Source organism: Sorex araneus, chromosome 3 (genome assembly GCF_027595985.1).
Source record: "Sorex araneus isolate mSorAra2 chromosome 3, mSorAra2.pri, whole genome shotgun sequence".
Classification (NCBI taxonomy): domain Eukaryota; kingdom Metazoa; phylum Chordata; class Mammalia; order Eulipotyphla; family Soricidae; genus Sorex; species Sorex araneus.
Window position 1 is genome coordinate 49,205,941 of NC_073304.1, and position 23,301 is coordinate 49,229,241.

Sequence of the window (23,301 nt, forward strand, 5' to 3'; positions counted from 1 at the left end):
GGCTTTTCAATAACATTCATTTATCACATGATCCAGCAGTACTTTTCCTAAGTATTTTCCCAAGGGAAATTAAAACGAAGGTCACACAAAAACCATGACTTCAAAAGTTAAAAGACTTCACACTAAGTTTGTAGTGGCTTGATTTATCAATAATTAACAAAAAAATGTTTTTGAAAACTGTTCAAATGGTATTCAGCAGGGGCTGAATAAATAAACTATGGTATATCCACACAATATAATACTATTGAGTAATAAAAAAAAGAAGAAATGAATCACTGATAAAATTAACAATATAGATGAATCACAAATGCATTCATTAAGAGAAAGAAGCCTTAGCCTCAAGAGCCTACATAAGGTATTATTCCATTTATGTGATGATATTTTAAAAAGGAAAAACTAGACAGACACCTTGATTATCTTTTGCAATTTCTGGGAAGTGCTTGGTCCATCTCTAGCCCCATTCTGGAAACCTTTTATTGTTCTCCTTGTTTAGCCAAATTCAGCTGTGTTCAGAGTTACTTCTGGCTCTACCCTTATGGATTTGGGGACCATTTGTTATGTGGTGCTGGAGGACTGAACCTGGGTTGGCTTTGAGTTTGCTAACACCCAACAAAAGCACCCAACGCAATGTACTATTTGTCTTGCCCCATATGTTACCTTTTTCAGATCTGCACCATTCATTCCCTTTCACTATCGACCTCCTCAGCTCCTTCCTAAATCTTTTCCAAGGTGTATGTAGTGACAAACTGCTGGCAGGGGGTCGTCGAGTGTCAAAGACGGTGTGTCCTTTTTCTCTCCTCAGGCACTGCAAGCACCCGCCTCCGTGCAGCACACACGGGAAAGGGATAGATGACAGTCCATATTGAGGTAGTTGGCTCAGGAGTAATTACCTTGCCTCATGATTTCCCCATGGGCACACCTTCTCATCATTGTGCTCTGACCTTGAGTGACTAGGAGTTCACTGGAACAGTGGGAAAGAACCAAAAGTGGGCTAAGCCTGCATCCCCCAGGTCAGAAGGGGATGGATGTCAAGGCTGAGAGAGCCTGTGCTCTCCTGGCGCCCTACACAGTGGAGGAAAACGAGGGTTGTCCATTTCAAGTGTCCTACCTCTTGTTTCTTCTTTTTATTTCTCATCCCTCATTGTTGATCTGCCCATCCATCCATCCATCCATCCATCCATCCATCCATCCATCCATCCATCCATCCATCCATCTATCCATCCATTCATCCTATCCATCCATCCATGCACCCATCTGTCTCTCCATCCATCCATCCACCCACCCATTTGTCCATCTATCTACCCTTCGGTTTGTCCGTCCGTCCGTCCGTCCATCCATCCATCCATCCATCCATCCATCCATCCATCCATCCATCCATCCATCCATCCATCCATCCATCCATCCATCCATCCATCCATCCATCCATCCACTGCATACCACAGCACTGATTAGGTTACAGATGCAGTCCTGCAGGTGTCCACAGTACACCAGGAAGTACCGGGATATAATCGTTATATAGTTGCTACGAGGTGCGACACGGACCAGCTATGGAATGCCAGTTGGCGAGTGGGGGGGCGTTTCTCGCGCCGGCGTGCTCTGGAGCTTGCGTGTTCCACCATCCGCGCGAGTTTGCAACGCTGCAGACCCCCCTCCTCGGCCCGGGAGACCCGCAGGGCCGGGCCCGCCGACAAACAGCTCGTCCGAGGCCGCAGAGCCCTGCACCGGGCCCTTTCCGCAGCCTGGCCGCGGCCGGCGGGTCGGGGAGGGCAGCCGGGGCGCGGCGGCCCCGCCCAGGCCCGCGGGAGCTGGGGCCCGTTCCCATAGGGATCGCGAGCGGGTGGCGGGCGAGAGTCGGCGAGGCCGGAGCGGGCAGAGGCCTGCACCCGCGGCGCCGTGAGTCCCGGGCGGGGAAGGAGCGCGGGCTGGGCCCCCGGGCATAGGCCGGGCCTGCACGTGGCGCGGAGACGAGCCCCCGGGGCAGTGGGGGCCGGCGGCGTCTGGACGCCACTGCTCGGAGCCCGGGGCGGCGTGGGCACCGGAGGCTGCGCGGTGCTGCCAGTGCGCCCGAGACCCCCAAGAGCGGCGCCTCCCGGCGGGGTGGGTGCCCGGGGGGGGGGCGCCCCTCCAGGGTCCTGAGCTTCCCTGCCGCCCGCGACGTGCCGCCCCCCGCGGGCAGCCGGGCGGTGCGTTCTTGCCCACGGAAATGAGACCCGAAATTAGAACCGGGGAAGTCCTGAGCCTCTCCCGTCCTCCCGCCGGCTCAGGTGTCTTAGATAGGATGAACCTAACACTAAAAAGATGGATTGTCTTACCACCCTGCTCATTTTAGGATGACTGGTTACACGTTAACCTGCAGGCTATTGAAATGGGCTGCCCTGAGGCTGCTAACTCTAGGCTGTCACCCGGGGTCGCATAATAGCCTGTGCAGAGGGGCGAGGCTCTGCCCTTGGGTCCGTTCCTAATTCTCCAAACAGCCCCTTCTGTTCTAGACTTTGGTGAAGACCCTGCCGTGGAGGGCGCCTCTCCTGCCGGCTAGTCACATTCCGGTGTTTCCAAGCCAGTTTTTCAAATTATGTGAAGATCCCTTCTGAGAAGATTTATTCCTCTGGGATGGAGAAGTATGAAAAAATTGGGAAAATTGGCGAAGGCTCCTACGGAGTTGTTTTCAAATGCAGAAACAGGGACACGGGCCAGATTGTGGCCATCAAGCGGTTTCTGGAATCAGAAGAGGACCCTGTCATAAAGAAAATTGCCCTGCGAGAAATTCGCATGCTCAAGGTAATTGCTTCTTTAAAGTGAATTTCCCATTTAAGGAGCTTTCTTGTGTTAAATGAATACCCTGAGATGTGGTTACATGTTTCCCTCACTGACTTTGGGCCTCAGAGACACAAACTGGCATGTCTGGGCACCGTTACTGAATGAGTTAGAAACTGCAGGGAAAGGCGTTTGTTTGCAGCACTGTCCCCCTCCCAGTAGCTTCCTTTGGCTCCTTAAGAACCATCAACCATGATAGCTGAGTAACTTAATACAACTCGTTTGCTGGCCTTCAGGACCTTTACATTTCCAGAATGTCTTCTGTCGATGTTCTCAGTTCCTTAAGAGAATCATTCACCTGATTTCAGTTGCTGGGAAGCTGACTGGGTTTCGCTACACCTAACCATCTACAGATCTGCAGTTGATCGTTATAATGTGCTGTCTCTAGAAAGATTCTTTTTCAAGATGCTAAATGATCACTTAAACATTTTTTATGTTTAATAGCACAGCGGGTACGGCTTTGCCTTGGAGTGTTTGCCTTGTTATGTTTGCCTTGTGCATGGCCAATCCAGGTTCTATTCCCAGCACCCCACATGCATATGGGCCCCCACCATAAGGAGTGATCCCTGGGCAACCCATGGCACAGCCAGGGGTGACCCCAAAACAACAACAAAATTGTTTATTAGTTAATCCTAAGAGATCATGATATGACAGGGGTGTAGGAGTGTTTATTACCAGATGAAAGATTTTGTTCTCTCTCTCTCTCTCTCTCTCTCTCTCTCTCTAATGGAAGGGTCTCACAACCAGCTCTGTTCCCGGGGGTGTGTCACTCCCAATAGTGCCTAAGGTCTCCTGCATGAAAAGCATGTGCTTACCCCATTGGGCTTGCCCCTCTAGCCCCAGGAAGAGGCTTCTTTTCTGAATTTTTGTGAATATGAAGACCCAAGTCACAACATCGGAGAAGGTCACATGGAATGTAAATGCATGAGGGTTAGATATCTTTCAAACAGGGAGGGTGGTGTGTATGTGACATCTTCATAATACCTGTGCAATCTTGTGAGAGATGATTGGGTAATTCGGGGATTTTTTTTTTATCCTCTTTTTCCAGGCTCTTCCTTTTCTCTAGGAGAGGGATGTGTGGGGTTGTCACTGGAGAAGGACTCTGAGTGGAAAGTGGCAGGTTTGGGATAGAGTAAAATGGGCAGATAACAGAAAACCCTTCTCACATAGGATTTTTTGTTTTGGGGCTCAGGCATTATTTTTGGCTTTGTGCTCAGGGATCACTCTTGGCACTCATCACTCGGGGAACCATATAGGATGCTGGTAATTGAATCTGGGTTGGCCATGTGCAAGGCAAGTGCCCTATCCACCATACTACTATTCCAGTCCCAGACTTAGGATGATTTTTACCTGCAGAATGTTCTCTATTCTGATAAAACACTTCCAAAGCACCCCCTGAAGTGTTTCCCTAGGATTTGCCCACACCCTCAATCTGGACTTCTCTGCCGTTCAATACCCAGGGACAGGCTCGCTCCATTTTTCTTGGGCTGATGGGTGCTTTTCATCTTCTCAAGTTTTCCCTGAAGAAGGTAATTCCTGAGGCCAGAAACATAGCACAGGGGTTAAAGCATTTGCCTTGCACATAGCTGACCCCAGTTTGATCCTCAGCACCACCAGGAGTAAAATCTGAACACTGTTGTGTATGCTCCAAATGCTCCACCTCCAGGAAAAAAAAAAAAGAAAAGATGATCCTTTATGTCAAAGCGTTACTATATAGAGAGAAAAGAAGGAGGGGAAGAGAGAGAGAGAGAGAGAGAGAGAGAGAGAGAGAGAGAGGGAGAGAGGGAGAGAGAGAGAAGTTAAAGTATTGGTTCTAGTGAAGACTTTCTTTTTCTTTATGTGAATATTAATCTGTGATCACCTCTTGGACTTACAGGTGTAGTTCACCTCTTACAAAAGGTAGATGTTACCCAGAAATACGGAAGTCATATGTTATCTCCTGGATAAAAAAATACTGATGTATTCAAAGGATCGAATTGTGTACACAGGCACCTGATTTCAAAGCAACACCTACTCAAATCCTGTGTACAGTGTAGAGAGGTTTGATCTTTTTAAGGTGATGGAATTAGATCATCAATAGTTTGGTTTTTTAAGGCCTAACTTTTCAGGATTCTGTGATAGTACTGCCACATAATGGATATTTTATAAGGATTTGTTGAATACATGGATTGAGGCTATGTTAAATGAAGTCCCATTTTCTATGCTTTTTCAATAAATACTTATAGAACCCCAGTTATGCTGAATTCAGTATTTTTGAAATTGTACAGCCTGTCTTCAGGTGCTTAGCTCTTGGGAGGGGACTAAAGTGAATTTCTGCTCCATGCTCACACCTGGATCACTGGGCTCCTCTTGGTCGATGCCTGGGTCATGCACCTTGAGGTCCTGTTCTTGGCAAGACCCTTGAAATGCTTGTTGAATCATGAAAACTATGCATTTGGAGGAGGCACATCTGAGCTAGACTTTGAACTCTTTGAAAAGGCCTGGAATGAGAGCAAGGACATTCAGGGAGAGCATCTGTATTGGGAACAGGGACGTAAGTGGAAATATACTGAGGGACACGGTAACCTCCAGTCTTGACCAAAGGACCTGCTTGGTGGTAGCAGATCAATGAGAGGGAATAGCAGCAGGGCTCCACTCAGAGGGAGGCTCAGAACTTCCTGCGTTGAATGATGATGGGCACCTCGCTGCTTTTGGCACAAGGTGGTCTTTGAGGTTTGGAGCCCACATAATGTGTTCCCTGAGAACAGCAACCCAGCGAGTTCCAGTCAAGGGCACCAGCTGCCCCTGAGCTGCAGCTGTGGGTGAGAGACTAAACTCTGAGTGAAACACAGTTGGTTCTGTGGACTAGGGGATCAGTGCAGCTCTGGGTACTTGGTGGGTTTCAGCTCTTGGGTGTTCCTTACATACGCACCACAGAACTAGGGCTTTTCTGAATCCCTGCTGAGGTCAAAAATGAAGAACTGGCAGAACTGAGGCTGAAAGTATAAGGGCTAAAGATGGTGGAACGGATAGGAACTCCCTAACTTCTCCTGTGGGGGTAAACAGAGTAAAAAAGGTAGGGAAGGCCTGGATGGAGAGGCCAGGAGGTAGTACCAAAGCTGGGGTCTGCGCCTGTGTGTGTGTATGCCACCAGCCCCTTCGCAAAAACAGCTCCTATTTTGGAGTTTTTGTAAAAGTCTAACATTTTATTGCTGCACAGATACCACTGGAGAAGTGAATTTTTCCAGTGGTCAATAGTAATTTTCATGGAAGCACACTGTTAGTGCTTCCCATTCTTGGTTTGAAAGCCAGGTTGCATGATATGTGAAGATGAAACTATCCATTGGTAAATGCTTTTGAGTATAATGCTTAGTGGCAAGAAGCCTATTTGATAAATGGAATCATTCTGGATGGGAGATGTGTATTGAAAGTGGGTAAAGGACCAAACATGATGGCCTCTCAGTATCTGTATTGAGAACCATAATGCCCAAAAGGAAAGAGAGGGAGAGAGAAAAAGAAAGAGAGAGAGAAAGACAGAGACAGAGACAGAGAGGCAGAGAGGCAGAGAGACAGAGAGACAGAGACAGAGAGAAGAAAAGTGCCTGCCATAGAGGCAGGCTAGAGAGGGAGCTGGCAGGAGGGATATGGAGGATATTGGTGTTGGGAAATGTACACTGGTGGTGGGATGGGTATTGGAACATTGTATGACTGAAACCTGATCACAAAAGCTTTGTAACTATAACTCACGGTGATGCAATGTAAAAAAAATTTTTTTTAAAGCAAGCCTATTTGAAGCAGGCAAGGATGTGACTCAGTTGGTTGAGCACATGCCTGGCGTGTAGGAGGCCGCAGGTTCCAACCATGCCCCAACCTGATATGATCCCACAGCACCTCCTGGTGTGGCTCCAACCCTAAGAACTGCCAAATATCCCCTCTGCCCTCTCCCCACCCCTGCACTGCTACAATAGCAACAACAACAACAACAATAACAATAACAACAAACTATTTTTAGCAGAGTTTTTCTGAAAATGGAAATGCTTTTCAGCAGCATTTTTGGTGCCATTGGAGGTGTGGGGTGGGAAGCATCACACTTTCATGACACATTTAGCATCTGTACTAATAAACTGTTTCCAAACTAAATATAATTCACTGATGATCTGTTGACATCAACCTCTTAATATTTTCACTTTGAATTATATGTCTTCAATCTATAATGCAGTTTGGTTTAAAAAGAAAACCAGAAGCAAACCATATTCCAATTAAAATCCATCAGCTCATATTCCACCTAGGAACCAAATTAAGTACAATTTTATGATAGTAATGAAACTATACTGTATTGCCTGAGCGCAGAGCAATTATTTCTCAACACACATTCTACTGTGAAAAAAACCAAAACAACAGAAGGAAATGTGAGGGATGATTCATGAAGCTCTAGCTCTTCAGGGAAAGGCGTGCCAGATAGAAGGAATCATAAGTACAAAGCCCCCAAAGCAGGCATGTTCTGGAGTGTTCTAAAGGCATAAAGAGATCATTGTGTGTGAAGAAGAGAGAGTGAAATGAAGTTATAGAAGTAAGAAGGTCAGATACTAGGACCTCTTTGGCCACAGTAAACATGATGGAATTGACTTTGAATGAGATCAGAGCCCTTGGGATGCGGAGCAGGATTTTGATGCCTTGCCATGACTTACATTCTTGGGGCTGCTGGTTGCTTATTAGGGTGGGGGTACACACTTGGTGGTGCTCAGGGATTACTCCTGGCTTTGAGCTCAGGTATTACTCCTGGTAGTGCTTGAGGGTTTGGCTAGCTGTGTGCAGGGCAAGTGCCCTACTTGCTGTACTATCTCTCTGGCCTGGTTGCTTAAGTTCTGTGAACAGAAACACTAGATAGAAGGGTGTCAGAGTGATCCAAGTGTTTGACCAGCGGTGGTGGTGCAGGTAGTCAAATTCTAGAAAGCAAAAAGGAAGCAGATGGTTGGGGTATGAATTCAGAGAAACTTAAAAAGTTCTTGACCTGAGTACTTGGAAGTTCAGAGAGGTTGTTGATTATAGAGAGGGACCTGGGCCCAACACTGAGCAAAGGAAATCAAGAATTCTGGCTTAGATACATTGAGAAGTGAATCTAAGGAGACCAGAGGATGAAAATGGTAAAATTATTGGAAGAGAAAGCAAAAGAATTACAGCCAACAATGATAGAAAGAGCCGATCCCAGAGGAGCTGGAGGTGAAGAACTGGACAGTGCCCCCACGAGGGTGGCAGATGGTACTGCAGGCCCAAGAATAGAGGAAACCAGGATAAGGGCTGTCACACTGCTGAGACCTTGTCTGTGACAACTGTCTCTCCAGAAGACATGTAAAATGAGACAACCAAAGAGAAAGAATCACATATTGTCATTTGGTGACTTGGTAGGCTTGGTTAAAGCGTCATATAGGGTTCCCAAGTATGTATAGATTAGCCTGGCATCAGCCTGAACAAATCAAAATTATTGGCCCATTTCACAGATGGTTGATGATTTCCCATGGCCTCCTGTTTTATAGGCTGGCATGCAGACCCAGTGCTCTCTCCCCCATGTCTACATTCTTCCATTGTCACTTTGGAGCCATCTATTATGCCAGACACCACAGTGAGGTCTCCCAGGGGCTAGCCCTCAGGATTCACCCTGCCCCTAGCTGCTAGATTCATATTTACATGGAAACTTGGATGCAGATTCTCTTGGAAGTAGCAGTTCTTTTCAAATCTTATTTAATGATCCTGTAGGTTATTTTGAAGGTAAAAGAGTGATGATGATGATGAGAACAAGCATGGGGGAAAGGATCATTTAAAATTTTACTAGGAACATTACAGTAAAGCATATGAATTCTTAATAAGATTGATAACCACCCTCAAGAGGGCAAAAATTAGTTCTTGGGAGGAGTGTAGAAAATTGTAACCCTTTCTTTGGTGGAGGGCAGGGTTTAACCAATGGTGACCAGGGGCTACTCCTGGTTCTGTACTCAGGAATCACTCGTGGCAGTACTTGGGATCAAATGGCTACATGCAAGACCAGTGCCCTAGTTCCTGTACTATATCTCCCCCCCTCGAAGTTTAAAATTGTATTATATGAGTATAGATAGAAGCACAGTACATATGCATACATATAATATATGTGGGATTAAAATTTCACTGGGAGGTATTTAGGAAAAATGTTAAGAAGATTCTTTTGAAGGAAAATATAGAAAAAAGAAAAAGAAAAAAATCCCTGGGTGTTGGGGGATTAAAATGTAGTGTATTATGGGTCAGAAGTGTATTATGGGCACATTTGCAGCTAGGAAGGATCAAGGACTGAGGGAGGTGTTCCAGGAGGGTTCTCCTGGAAGTGCTCAGGGCTTACTCCTGGCTCTGTATTGGAATCACTCCTGGTGGTCCTCCAGAAACCACCTGGGGGTACCAGGGATTGAATTCTGGTTGGTTGCATGCAAGCAAGCTCTGTGCCTGCTGAAGGATCTCTGAAGTCCATGGGGCTCTCTCTTATCCAAAACATTAACTGCTTAGTCCCCTGTGCTCTGTGTCCTCTAACCGCAACCAGCATGTTAAGGAAATAAACGCTCCTGAGCTTGCATATCTAGAGCGTTTAGACTTTTAAGTTTTATACTTACTTGGTAGGAAGGTGTGTAATTGGGGCCACAATTGACAGTTCTCAGAGCTTAGTCCTGGCTCTGTACTCATGAGAGATCTCTGGAAGCTCTCGGGGCACCATATAATTCTTGGAATTGGAACCGGGGTTGGTTACATGAAAGGAAATCACTGTAATCCCTGTACAATATCGCTGGACTGGATGTCATACTCTGTAAAGTCTTCTGCTTTCCTAAACTTAGTTGAGGAAATATTTCTTTAATGTTTGTTGAAAATTATTTCTGAATTCAATAAAATTCTCAATGGGAAATCCAAGGATATCTCTAAAAGGTCATACTGTTGCTACTTGTTGCTATCATTTCTAAGTTCCTTCTCTTCAAAAATTGTTCATTGGCTTTTGAAATGGAGTAGAAGCCTATTTCTACAAATTGTTTTAGCTATACTTTGTTGCTCTGTAGTTGATTAAACAGGTCACAAACTCAGTCTTTGGGCGCACATTGATTATCATGACAGAGGAATCATGAATGAGTGAAAGAAGCTCAAAGTAGGCAGGATGAAGAGAGGGAGACCAAGGCTAACCTCACTTCTCACATAGTGGGGAGTGCTGCTCAGCTTCAAGACTGCAAGCCGGGGTGCTGAATTGTCAGTCTCTTTTGAAAAGTCTCTTTTGGAAAGCAGTAGTGAAAGTAGGCCACTTGCCTTGCGCACAGCTGACCCAGGTTCAATCCCTGGCACCTCATATGGTCCCTGAGTGCCACCATGTGAGCCCAAAAATAACAACAAAAATTTAAAATACTGCATTGACATACTCTTAACTACATCCTTAGATCAATTTTCAAAATTCTGCATCAGTTCTCTCTCTGTTTCTCACTCTCTCTCTGTCTTACAAATACACACACAATTACTTTTGGCTGAAGTATTTCCCAATTCTGCACATGAATCTCCTACTACAAAGACATTTCTATAAATAACCACAATATGATTTACACAGTCAAGAATCTGAAGTCTAGGCCAACTATGTGCAGAATCTATCTGCTGAATAGATTCTCTGATTGTGTCCATGTGATTGGATTTAATACACAGGAAATGATTTTAGCAAGGATATGTGGGTGATGTTGGATCCATCACATTGGTTCTCCTCAGGCAATACATGATATAAGCTTTAATTGATTCTCTCAATTATTTATTTATTTTTATTAATTTACTTTCTGTTTGAGGGCCATACCCTGCACTGCACAGGAGTTACTTCTGGCTTTGCAATCAGTAATTATTCCCGGCCGTGCTTGGGGGGACCATATGGGATGCTGGAGATTGAACCTAGGTGGGCCACATGCAAGGCAAGTGCCCTGCCCATTGTACTATCACACCAGCCCCAGTTCTCTCCGTTCTAATCTCTTGGTTAAAATGGACCTGACATATTTCTAACTATAAAGAAACACTTTCTCTTTCATAATTCATACATGATCTGTGATGTGATACTTCAAAACTCTGCCTTTTCTTCCAACAGCTTATACCCACTGATCCTTGTCCATATCAATTATGTTAGAATTCATTCTTCATTTTTTTACCAACACACTTTTCCATATCGCTCTGGATTTGGGGTTTGGGGGTTTTGGCCCTGTCCATTGGTACTCAGGACTTTCTCCTGGCTCTGTGCTCAGCGATCACTTCTGATGGGACTCAAGGAACCACATGAGATGCCAGGTATTGAACCTGGGTCGGCCACATGCAAGACAAAAATAACCTACCCACAATACTATCTCTCTATCTCAAACTTGTAAATTTTTTTATTCAACATGTTGCAAACCATTAAAGTCAATTTTTTAAAAAATGGAATGGCCTCCCCAGCTGTGCTTTAGATCCTCGGGACCCCTCAGAGTAATACCTGGCTAGCTATGCAGAACCTGTGGGGTGCCTGGGTGTGGCAATGCTGCTCATGTCCTGAGCTCATGTGCTGAGAATTTTCATTCTTCACTATGCTTCTCAGCTTACATGGGTTTGGCCACTTGCGGCTCTTTGAATCCAGCTCATGATGTAAGTCTGTCATTTCTTGACTGCTTTATTGTGTGGTACAACAAGATGACCTTGTCTCGTCCTATCCCAGAGCATCGAACTGTTCTTTTTCCAAGGAGCCCTGGATCCTTTCAGTGACAGTAAAACCAGACTTTAAAATACTGACAAATAATTTTTTAAAAAAATTTAATCACTAAAAATAATGCCAAGACATAATAATGACTTGTGGGCTCATATGGGATGATGCTGAAGAAGTATCTGATGCCTTTTAAGCCATACTATTGTTTAAGTTAATTTACACAAATAGATTTGTATCTCTTTTGTTGATTTTGTCCAGTATAAAACTCAAAACATTCTTTTTTTTTTTTGGGTCACAACCCAGCGATGCTCAGGGGTTACTCCTGGCTTTACACTCAGGAATTACCCCTGGCGGTGCTTGGGGGACCATACGGGGGACCCGGGATTGAACCCGGGTCGGCCGCGTGCAAGGCAAACGCCCTACCTGCTGTGCTATCGCTCCGGCCCCTAAAACTCAAAACATTCTTAAGGGAGGAAATTAAACTTGGGAAATTTTAATCATGATGATTTTTTTATATGCAGATGCTTGGTCTTGATTTTAGAAATAGTTCAAAAATGTACCTCTGTACATTTAACTCAGATTCTTCTGCTTTGGATTTTATGAAAACTTGTGATCATTTTGTCTTATGTGTAAAATTATTTGGCATAGACTGCTTTGTGTGTAAAATTATTTGGCATAGACAGCACAGCGCATAGGGCGTTTGCCTTGCACGTGGCCGTCCCGGGTTCGATTCCTCCGTCCCTCTCAGAGAGCCTGGCAAGCTACCGAGAGTATCCCTCCGCACGGGAGAGCTTGGCAAGCTAGTCATGGCGTATTTGATACGCCAACAACAGTAACAACAAGTCTCACAATGGAGACGTTACTGGTGCCCGCTCGAGCAAATCGATGAACAACGGGATGACAGTGCTACAGCGACAGTGCTACAGTGCAGACACTAAAAATAAGCATTTGGAAAAAAATTTAATTACCATTCTAGCTCAACCAAACATGTCTGCAGACAATGTCTGGCTACATACTTTTTCTTAAGCCTTGGGATCGTATAGCTTTCATTATAAGTATGCAGTCTGTAGACTTTGGCTAGTCAGGCCCTTCGGTGTTCATTACTGCTACATAGATGTTGGGAGTTTATGGAAACTGGTTGTCAATAGCAGGGAAGACAAAGCCGAGCATTCCCTGCCCACAAGGATAGAAACCAAACAAATCCTTCTTATCATCATCTCTTCGTTTACTCAACAAGTGGAGACCTGTTAATTTTATTTTTACAAGATAACATACTAACTGCAAATAGTAACAGACTGTTTTGTTTATCAGAAGATGTTTTTGGCATAGCTCGCTATGTGTTTATCTAGAAAGATTATATTCCTGCTGTGTAGTGGGCTCCTAAGTAATAAAGCTGCCAGGCAAATACTTCAAGAACAAAGGATGCAGAAATCAGCTTGCTGCATTTTGTCTTTTTAAAGACCCCCGTCTGTAAAGAGATTAAGCACATACCATTGGCATCAGTACCTAAAATGCTCTGCACCTTAAACCCTGGAAAATAAAATTATTCCAGAGCAGGAATAGACAGAATAAATGATATAATGATGTACAGTGATTTAAAAGATGTATTGTTATTGCTTTTTTGCCACTGAAATTACTTTATTTCCAACAAATAAAATGTATGTGTAATTACTACATCGTTATTTTGAAACAGTCAAATCACATAGAAGGTAGTACTTTTGATATGAAATAGAAAAGTTTGTGGTTGTTATTTATTTTTTTTATCACATCCAGCTGTACTCAGGGGGTACTCCTGGCTCTGTGCTCTAGGGTCATTTGTGGAGGGCTTGGGGGATCAAATGTGGTGCCAGGGATGAAACCTGGGTGAGCTGTTTACTAGGTAAGGACCCATCCACTGTACCATTTCTCCAAACCCTGGAATGGAAAAGAAATTTTAATGGGCCAGGTTGTATCTTTCACTTTAATTTTTGCAAGTGTTTAATTCATCTGTATATTTGGCAAGATTGATGTTTTAGGATACAAATTTGCTTTCACAGGACATATTTTCTTGTTTCTTATTAACCTTCTTTTTTACTTATTAACTTTCCAAAGCACCTCAGTGAAAAAATGGTTGGATAAAATTGCCCGGTTAGAAAATCTTTGAACCCCATCTGTTTTTTTTGTTAGACTCTGAAAGGTACGAGTTTCTCAACCATCTGATGCTATCAACCATACATAAAAACCAAAACAGATAATTGACTTTATAACTATTAGTCTGCCACTACACTCAGTGTAGGTTGTGTCCATTTTCACTTTGACTTTGATCTTGTTTTTTCCCTCTTCCTTCTTTCCTAGTGCTTTCCAAATCCTTTATTACTCAATATCAGGCATACACAGAGCCCGTCCTTAGCCACTGCTGGGTTTTGGGCTGCCCAGAGGGAGTGTGATCCAGCCTCGGGCAAGATGGTCAGCCAGCACATTCTGCTCCTTCTGTGTTCAGTGCAGCAAACCGGAGACTTGGAAGCTCCTACCCCTCTCTAGTTATCAGCCCAGGGATGCCAGCTTTGTCAGTGTCCCCACCCTGAACAGAACACTCTTTTCTTCTGTAGTCCTTTCCCAAATAAAACATTAACCAGGGCACCACCACAGGGTTCTCTGTCACTGTCATCCCGTTGCTCATCGATTTGCTCGAGCGGGCACCAGTAATGTCTCCATTTTTGAGACTTGTTGTTACTGTTTTTGGCACATCGAATATACCACGGGTAGCTTGCCAGGCTCTGCCGTGTGGGCAAGATACTCTTGGTAGCTTGCTGGGCTCTCCGAGAGGGGCAGAGGAACCGAACCCAGTGTTATAAGAAAATGTGGGAGCAAAGCAACTTTTCTGTTCCCTAGAGACAGTTCAAGAACGATTCCTCAACACCACCACAAGAATATTTTCCTCTAGGCTGGACTTGGTAATAATCTAAATAGCTTCCTTTGATAATGAAAACAGCAGGCCAGAAAAATAAATAATATCAGGGTTTAGGTGCTTGCCCTGCAGCTAGCCCAATTCAATCCCCAGTATAGCATATGACTGCACAGCACCACCAGGACTGATCCTTGAGCACAGAGCCAGGAGCAAACCCTGAGCACCATTGGGTGTGGCCTCCAAACTTGCAAAATAAAATTATAAAATAGCTTTTCTTTTTTCCTCAAAGCTGAAGTTTTTAATTAGCTCCCAGAATTGGACTTCAAAATCTTTTATCTTTTACAATACAGATAAATCATTTTAAAATCTTTTGTCTCATAGTCATGCATGCTTATGTAAGGGGGAAAACCCCTATAATTACAGAAGAATGTAAAGAAAAAAAAAGCAAGCACAAAAAACTACCTTGCTCTTCACGCTTCAATCTCTATATTTCTCCCACCCCACCCCCTACCACCACTAAAACTAATCTCTCCTGGGGACTAGAGAAATAGTACAAGGGTTAAGGCACTGCCTTTCAAGTAGCTGAGCCTGGAGAATATGTCTGTTTTAGGAGAAACATCACATGTGAACCAACCATAGTCAATGGAGCTACCTACAGTTTGATTGAATGCAAAGTGTTTGTCCAGGTAAACTGAGTAAGGGTCTAATAGAGATCACAATCCCTGCATTTATCATAAGGCTCTGTGTTTCTGGTCTCAGCAATTATTCATGAGATGTGGTTTTGACTCTAATTTACTAGTTTTGTCCACAGTTGTGTTGGAGTATGTGTATACACAGTTTTATTTGCTCTTTCTGTCACATTTGTCCATACTCCAAAAATTATGGAGCCCATATTTGTCAGCTGCTAGGTGCAAGTCATCCTAATTTTCCTTTTTTTGGAGTAGAGGAACTATATCAAAAGTAGATCCATTGTGAGGCATTACTTTCACCTGGGGTCATGATGGCATTTGAGAACTTCAGCTGCCCGTGCTGGTTCAGACATTATAGCCACCACCCTGGAAAGGCCAAAGTATTTCCCTTTTCCAAGTCACTCTGGCAAATGGCCACACATCTCCTTGGAAAAGGACCTGGGAATGCTTGTAGGAGGCAGGCATGCAGATTCTTCACCAAGGTGACTCAGTCAGTAGCACTTTAATCTATAAGCTGACTTAAGTGAGGAAACAGGGAACTGCAGTTTTCCATTCCAACAGCTCACATCCACCTTGTAGCCATTCTGGAGTCCTTCTGCTTTACCTTTAGTAAGGATTTCATGGGGACTTTGTATGGGCATCAGCACTGATTTCTGGGTAACTGGGACTCTGGTCTTGCTTTCCATAGTGGCGCTTCTGTGCAGCTCACCTCAGTCAGTACCTGGGACCAGAACCAGAGAGCTGTGATCGCATCTCCATCTTTCAGGGACAAGCCTGTCCCCACAGCCTGCAGAGGACAACCACCCTACAGTTCCTCAGAGATGCCATGACCCCTTCTTTGCATCCCCACTAATGCTCTGGAGGAGGCAGTGTCCTCTGTACTTCCCACAGTGGGTTGGACAACTCCACATAATACATTCATTCTATTAATATTTGCATCTGACTTCCCAGACCTCTGGGATGAAGATGCCAGGGGCAGCCCGTGACATCTCGGGAAGACCGTGATGCAGCTGTTCTGGTCAGGAGTTAGATCCAGGTCATGGACCAGTGCCCCCTTATTGGTACACCCCTCGCCCCATGTGTCATGACTGCCTTGGTCCAGTGCTCTCCAGATCCATGCTGGCACCTGGGAACCTGGTTTTGTGATTTTTTTTGGAGTGTATTTCCTCCTGGAACAAGAACCTCACACCCCACTCAGGCACTGAGCAAACCTCAGCCTGGTGGCACTGCCCGAAACAGAGAGGGGCAGGGCGGAACCCTCAGAGCACCTGCCTTCTCGAGGCATTTTTCAGGGTCTCTGAATGTGTAGCAGCCTTTCACCTTGGGCAATGAGATAGATGGTCCTCACCAACCCAGAGAGTTCTGAGAACTTGAGGGATTTCAAAAAGTGAGGCTCTCACTCCTAAAAGCTCCCACCCTCGAGTCTCTGGGTCCTTTTCTTTTCTGGAGCGCCCATGCTTAGCTCTGGGCCATTGAGGCCCTAAGAGTAGAGAGCGTGGGGCTGGAGAGATAGTGCAGCAGGGAGGGCGCCTGCCTTGCATGGGCTAGACCGAGCCTCCTGCCAGGAGTGATTCCTGAGCTGTGTATCTGACTCCCAGACCCCTGCCGGGACAGTCCTGGCATTTCCATACTATTGACTGAAAGTCCAATCTTCTGAGCACAGAGCCAGAAGGAAGCGTTCAGTGCAGCTGGGTGTGGCCCCCAAATAAGCAGAAAACTTAAAACCACACTGTTTGAAAAAAACAGGGAGTACAAAGAGGCCTTTGTAGCTTTACTATTCTTGTTTGTTTTGCTTAAGGGCCACACCCAGTGATGCTGGGGGCTGGTCCTGGCTCTGTGCTCAGGAGTGACCCCTGGCACTGATAGGGAACCATACACAGTCCTGGGTACTGAACCTGGTCAGCAGTCTGGAAATCGAGGACCGGGCCCCGGTACTGGCTCTCCTGCCCTGTGGCTTTACTGCTCTGAAAGTGAAGTCCTGGGCTGACCCGAGCTCAGCCTCCTGTGTTTGCAGGAGACAGATCAGTGTTCACTTGAACTCTGCCAGAGGGGCCCCCTGACTCCCCCCCAGGATCTGATGGTTCACACCTACCTGTCACTGTACTTTTCCAGTGACTCAAAGATGCTGACGACAGCCAGCTCTTTGTGTCAACCCCATCGCTCCACTGCCCACACTAGCCTCTGCCGTGGCTTTAGCGGCCATCCTTGCAGCTCCTTCTGGACCTCCACGGGACTCTTAGTAAACTCTGTGGCTGCTGCTCCTGGGCTTCCTCCCACCAGCCCTGCAGCTTTCAAAGGCTGTGACCATCTTCTGGGCTGCAGGAGCTCACTCTAATTTGGTAACTAGTCCCCACATCAGGAAGCTGCTGTCATAGCCTGGGTCTTGCTCAGAATGGAAAATCTGATGCTAGGGATTGTGTATTAGCAGTTTATTTGGAGGAATGATGGCAGCAAGCAGGAGAGGGGATTGAAGGGGTGAAGGAGGAAAGCAAGTGGGGTGGGGGCAGTGGGGAGCATCCTTCCTGGCACAAGAGCCCCAAGAGCCAGAGGAGAGGTGCATTTGGCACCTCTGTTGTCCCCCATTGCTCAGAGCATCCTGGTTGTCTCTGTGGTCGGAACATACACACCAAAAAGCAAGAGATCCCACTGAGTCTTCCCTCTGCACAAAGCTGATTGTGGTAGCCATCGTTGAATTAAAATATGGGTGTGCGGAGAGGCAAAAAGGTATAGTAGAGATGACATCTGCGTTTCTATGTTCATTGCAGCACTGTTTACAATAGCCACAATCTGGAAAAAAACAGAGTGCCCAAAAACAGATGACTGGTTAAAGAAACTCTGGTACATCTACACAATGGAATACTATGTAGCTGTCAGAAAACATGAAGTCATGAAATTTGCATATAAGTGGATCAACATGAAAAGTATCATGTTGAGTGAAATGAGTCAGAAAGAAAGAGACAGACATAGAAAGATTGCACTCATATGTGGAATATAATGTAACTGAGAAGTACAAGTTGGCAACGATGCAACTTCTGGCAGATATCTCTCTGGACTTAGTTACTAAAATACTAAAATACAGAAATCCAAAACCGTGCGGCTGCTAGTGTGGCCACTCGACCTCATATCTCTTCATTCTCAGCAATGGAAAACAAATTATCAAATGCTTCCTTTTCAGCAGGTCCGACTTTAGGGGGGAGAAAATCCCAACAATAATAGTGAGTTTTTTGTTGAAATATTGAATGTAATCAAAGTAAAGTGAAAGTAAAGTGAAATTAATCAGTTACACAGGTGGGGTGAGGGGCTGGGGAAGTGGGGGGGTGGGGGGAGGTATACTGTGATTCTTGGTGGTGGAATATGTGCACTGGTGAGGGGATGGGTGTTCGAGCACTGTATGACTGAGACTTAAACCTGAAAGCTTTGTAACTTTCCACATGGTGATTCAATAAAAAAATTAATTAATTAAAAAAATTAAAAATAGGGGCTGGAGAGATAGCACAGTGGGGAGGGCGTTTGCCTTGCATGCGGCTGACCCGGGTTCAATCCCCAGCATCCCATATGGTCCCCCGAGCACCGCCAGAAGTAATTCCTGAGCACAGAACCAGGAGTAACCCCTGAGCATCACCGGGTGTGACCCCCCAAAAAATAAAATAAAAATAAAAAATAAAAAGTAAAATGTGGGTGTGGGGCCAGAAAGGTAATACAATGGTTAAGGCCCTTGTTTTGAATGTGAACCATCCTGGTTCAATCCCCAACACTACATCTGTTCCCTGAACCCATAACCAGGAGTAAGCCCTGAGCACAGAGCAGCCCAGTGTAATCCTAAAACAAGAAACAAGAAAAAAAACAAATGGGTTGAAAGAAGCTGGATACGGAGGTGACTCAGAAACTGACCTTCCCGCTGTTCCACCAAGCACCTGGAGCCTTCAAAATATTGTTCCCTCTGTCTGGAATATTCTCCGGAACATTCGCATAGCCTGGCCAGATATATTTACATGTGTCATCTTTTCAGTTTGGTCTTCCTTGTCACCCTGTTTTAAATCGTTACATTGTGCCTTTTGCCTACAATGTCCTCACCTACTTTATTTCTTCTATGCTCATATCCCAGCAGATGTTGTCCATTTTTGTTTTTGTTTTTTCTTTTTTATATTCAGGGGATTGCAGGTGGGGGAGGTTTGAGCCATACTGGTGCTGCTCAGGGCTTACTCCTGGATCACTGCTCAGGGATCACTCCTAGAAGGTCTCCTGCTTCAATCAGGGATCTGGACTGAACCCACCAGGTCAGCTGTATATAAAACAAGCGCCCAATCCACTGAACTATCTATCAGGCCCCTTTGTTAATTATTTAATCCCAAGTTTAGAATCAGCATAGAGTAGGACTCAGTTTGTTTTGAAATAATGTAGACAATGAGTATATGAAAATAAAGTATATTTATATATATTTAAATGATTTAGTTTTATACATCTGAAACTACTCAGGAACTTTGATGTCTCTGTAGTGTAGCACTGTAGCACTGTCGTCCTGTTGTTCATCGATTTGCTTGAGCAGGCACCAGTAACGTCTCCATTGTGAGACTTGTTATTGTTTTTGGCATATCAAATATGCCACAGGTAGCTAACCAGACTTTGCCATGTGGGCGGGATACTCTCAGTAGTTTGCCGGGCTCTCAGAGAGATGGAGGAATTGAACCGGGTTGGCCACGTGCAAGGCAAACGCCCTACCCGCTGTGCTATCGCTCCAGTACCTGTATTGTAATTTATTAAATGAGCTAATTTCTTCCTTTCCCTTATTGTTGTCCTTGTTGCAAAGTTTGGGGTACACACACTTGGTTTGGGGTGCCTGCACACAAGATTGCATTGTGTGTGTGTGGGGGGGTCACACTCTGCTGTGGAGAAAGGAATCTGCCTTGAGGACTAAGATACTTAAGGCAGTCACTCTGTTACCTTGCCACATCAAGGGGCCTGTTTTTCTATATTGTAGTGAAACTTCTCTGTAACTGATCAGAGATCTGGTCTGAGGGCTGGATGGAGCACATTAAACCAGCAGTCCCAGGTTCAGTGCTGGCATTACATGATCTCCCCCAGCAACTGCCAGGTGTGTCCCCTCCCCACAGTGACTCAGTAGTTTACCTTCTTCACTCAAGAATGTGTCATATCCCTCAGTCATTGCTGATGGGAATGCTGACTGGTCCAACCCTTTTGGAAAACAATATGGACATTGCTCAAAAAAACTAGAAATTTATCTGACATTTGACCCAGCAATACCATTTCTGGGAATATATACTGGGGGTCCAAAGACACACAGCAGAAACACCATCTGCACTTCTATGTTCGTTGCAGCACTATTCACAAGAACCAGAAGCTGGAAAAACCTAAATGCCTGAGAACTGATGTATGGATAAAGAAACTGTGGTACATCTACACAGTGGAATACTACACAACTGTTAGGAAAAATGAGGTCATGAAATTGCCTTCAAATGGATAGACTTGGAGAGTATCATGCTTAGTAAAATGAGTCAGAAGGAGAAGGACAGATATAAAATGACTGCATTTATTTGTGGGATATACATTTTTAAAAAAAGGTAATGACACTAATACCCAAGGCCAGGTAAAACAGACCAGGAGAACTGCTCAATGGTTGATTAATAGTGGATTGGGATTGGGGTTGGGATGATAGCACAGTGGGTAGGGCATTTGCCTTGCACACGGCCAACCTGGGTTCAATTCCCAGCATCCCATATGGTCCCCTGAGCACCGCCAGGAGTAATTCCTAAGTGCAGAGCCAGGAGTAACCCCTGTGCATCGCCGGGTGTAACCCCAAAGGAAAAAATAAATAAATAAAAAAGATAGAAGAGGATCATTATGACAACATAAGTTGGAAATGATCACTCTAGAAAAGAACTAAGTCTTGAAAGCAGGTAAAAGGATATACATTATAACCTTTCAGCATCTGTATTACAGACCATAATGCCTAAAATGAGAGAGAGAAAGAGAGTGAGAGAAGAGTGGTGCCTCACATAGTGGCAGGCTGGGGTGGGGGGTGGCTAGAAGGGGTGGGAGAGAAACTGAGGACATTGATACTGGGAAATTATACTGGGGGAAGGATGGGTGTTGGAACATTGTACGACTGAAATGCAATCATGAACAGTTTTGTAATGCTCTCTCTCATGGTGATTCAATTAAAAAAAAAGAGTGTGTCATAGGGCCAGAGCAATAGTACAGCAGAAAGGGTGCTCAACAGCAGTTCACTTGGGTTCAATCCCTGGCATCCCATCTGGTCCCCTGAATCCACCAGGAGTGACCCCTGAGCACAGAAGCAGGAATAAGCTCTGAGCACTGCCAGGTGTGGCCAGAAAGAAAAAAAAAGAATATGTCATAATCATTAGGCTGATAGGTAGACCTCTATTAAATTCTCGTTAATAGCTTCACAGTATTTAATATTTCCTGCTTTGAGTGCCCCTTGTCTTTTTTAGCATGTGAAAAGAGCATTTGTGTTGCCTCCAATTATTTTGTCCACAAATAATTCTATATATCCTTAAAAAAATAATTCTATATATCCTTGTATGTTATTCATGTTTTCATGCAAGCATGTGGATTTGTATATAGTATATTCCCCCAAAGTGATGTGCTGCATAAGAGAAGAAGAGAGAGAAAGAAAGAAATTTTGTTTTGGAATTTACAGAAAAATTAAGAGGATTTAATGGAAAACTCCTGTGTGCCCTGTACCATTTTGCCTGTGATTAACAACTTTGCTTTATTATAAATGATGAACCAGGGGGCTGGAATGATAGCACAGCGGGTAGGGCGTTTGCCTTGCACTCGGCCGACCCGGGTTTGATTCCCAGCATCCCATATGGTCCCCTGAGCACGGCCAGGGGTAGTTCCTGAGTGCAGAGCCAGGAGTGACCCCTGAGCATCGCTGGGTGTGACCCAAAATGCAAAAAAAAGAAAATGATGAACCAGTATATATTCATTATCACTAAAGTTGATACTTTATTCACACTTACTTTTCTGGTCCAGGTTCCTACTTAGGATACCACATTACATTCACTTATCAACTGTCCCTATGTTTCTCTTGGTTGGGACAATTTCTGACCTTATATGTTTTTGCTGACCATAACCATTGTGAGGAGTACTGGTCAGATATTTTTTAAAATACCTTTTTATTTGTGCATACTTTTACCTCTCCTGGTGAGATAGGGTCTATCAGTTTTGGGAGGAAGAGAACATCACATCTTATTAGTGTACAGACTATCTCTCTAACTTAATCAACTGGAGAGATAGTGTTTGCAGGTTTGTCTCCTGTAGTTTGTATCTTTCTACCTCTGTCTACTATACTCACTTGGAAGAAATTCATTAAGGATATGCCTCATTTAAGAAGTGGGGAATTTGGTTCTCTTTAAATGTAGAGTATCTACATAAATCAAAATTCTATATAGGATATATATTCTCCCCTATTTAATCTTATATCCAATCATTAATATCTATTAGTATGTACTCATGGATATTTATGTTCCTTTGACTTATCACATCAATGTGGTTTTTTGTGGGTTTTTACTTTTTGGTAGCACTTCCTTATATACTGGTACTACATGAAGTTGAACCTCATCTTGTGTTTTCCCTGCCTTATCATTTGTTTATTCCAAGGATACCTAGTAGTTCCTTTTATTGGTGAATAGGTTAGAAACCTAGACCTGGACACCAAATGTACCTGTTGCTGGGCTGTGACTGCTTCTACACCTCTCAGCTACAGCAAAGTAACGAGTGTGTGTGTGTGTGTGTGTGTGTGTGTGTGTATGCACATGCTCATGCTACCCTGTATTTATACACAGATCTATAATTATTTGCATAATTGTGGAACATCTGTATCTGTGCTAAGTTAAATGTGAGTTCACACCAATGCCTCCAACTCTAACCCATCGATAGACTATTCCATGGCCTTGCATGTGGCCAACATGGGTTCAGTTCCTGGCGTCTCATATGGTCTCCCTCGCCTGCCAGTAGTGATTCCTGAGTGCAAACCCTGGAATAACTTCTGGACGTCATCGGGTTTAGTCAAAAAAAAAAAGAAGAAGAAGAAGAAGAAGAAGAAGAAAAAGAAGAAGTGAGAGTGCAGAGTGCAGAGCCAGGAGTAAGCCCTGAGTATTTCTGGGTATGCACGCCTTCCTCTCCCCACCATTAAAAAAAATAACGTTTATTTTTATCAATACTGTTCCATCTATGGATGTAGCATA

General features: G+C 44.5%; 1 protein-coding gene across 3 annotated transcripts in view; it reads left to right on the forward strand.

Annotated features, from left to right (window-relative positions):
• The first annotated feature begins 1,755 nt into the window (after positions 1 to 1,755).
• CDKL1 (cyclin dependent kinase like 1) overlaps positions 1,756 to 23,301 on the forward strand; it is a 65,432-nt gene continuing 43,886 nt past the window's right edge. For 2 of the 3 annotated variants that reach the window (XR_008629244.1, XM_004601723.2), the window contains exons 1-2: positions 1,756 to 1,893; positions 2,490 to 2,778. Coding sequence is in view for 2 of the 3 variants with exons in the window: in XM_004601723.2 (XP_004601780.2) it covers positions 2,611 to 2,778 (168 nt within the window). In the remaining variant the exon portion in view is untranslated. Of the gene's footprint in view, positions 1,894 to 2,474; positions 2,779 to 23,301 lie in introns of all 3 variants that reach the window. The other variant, XM_055131548.1, reaches the window with a different exon arrangement.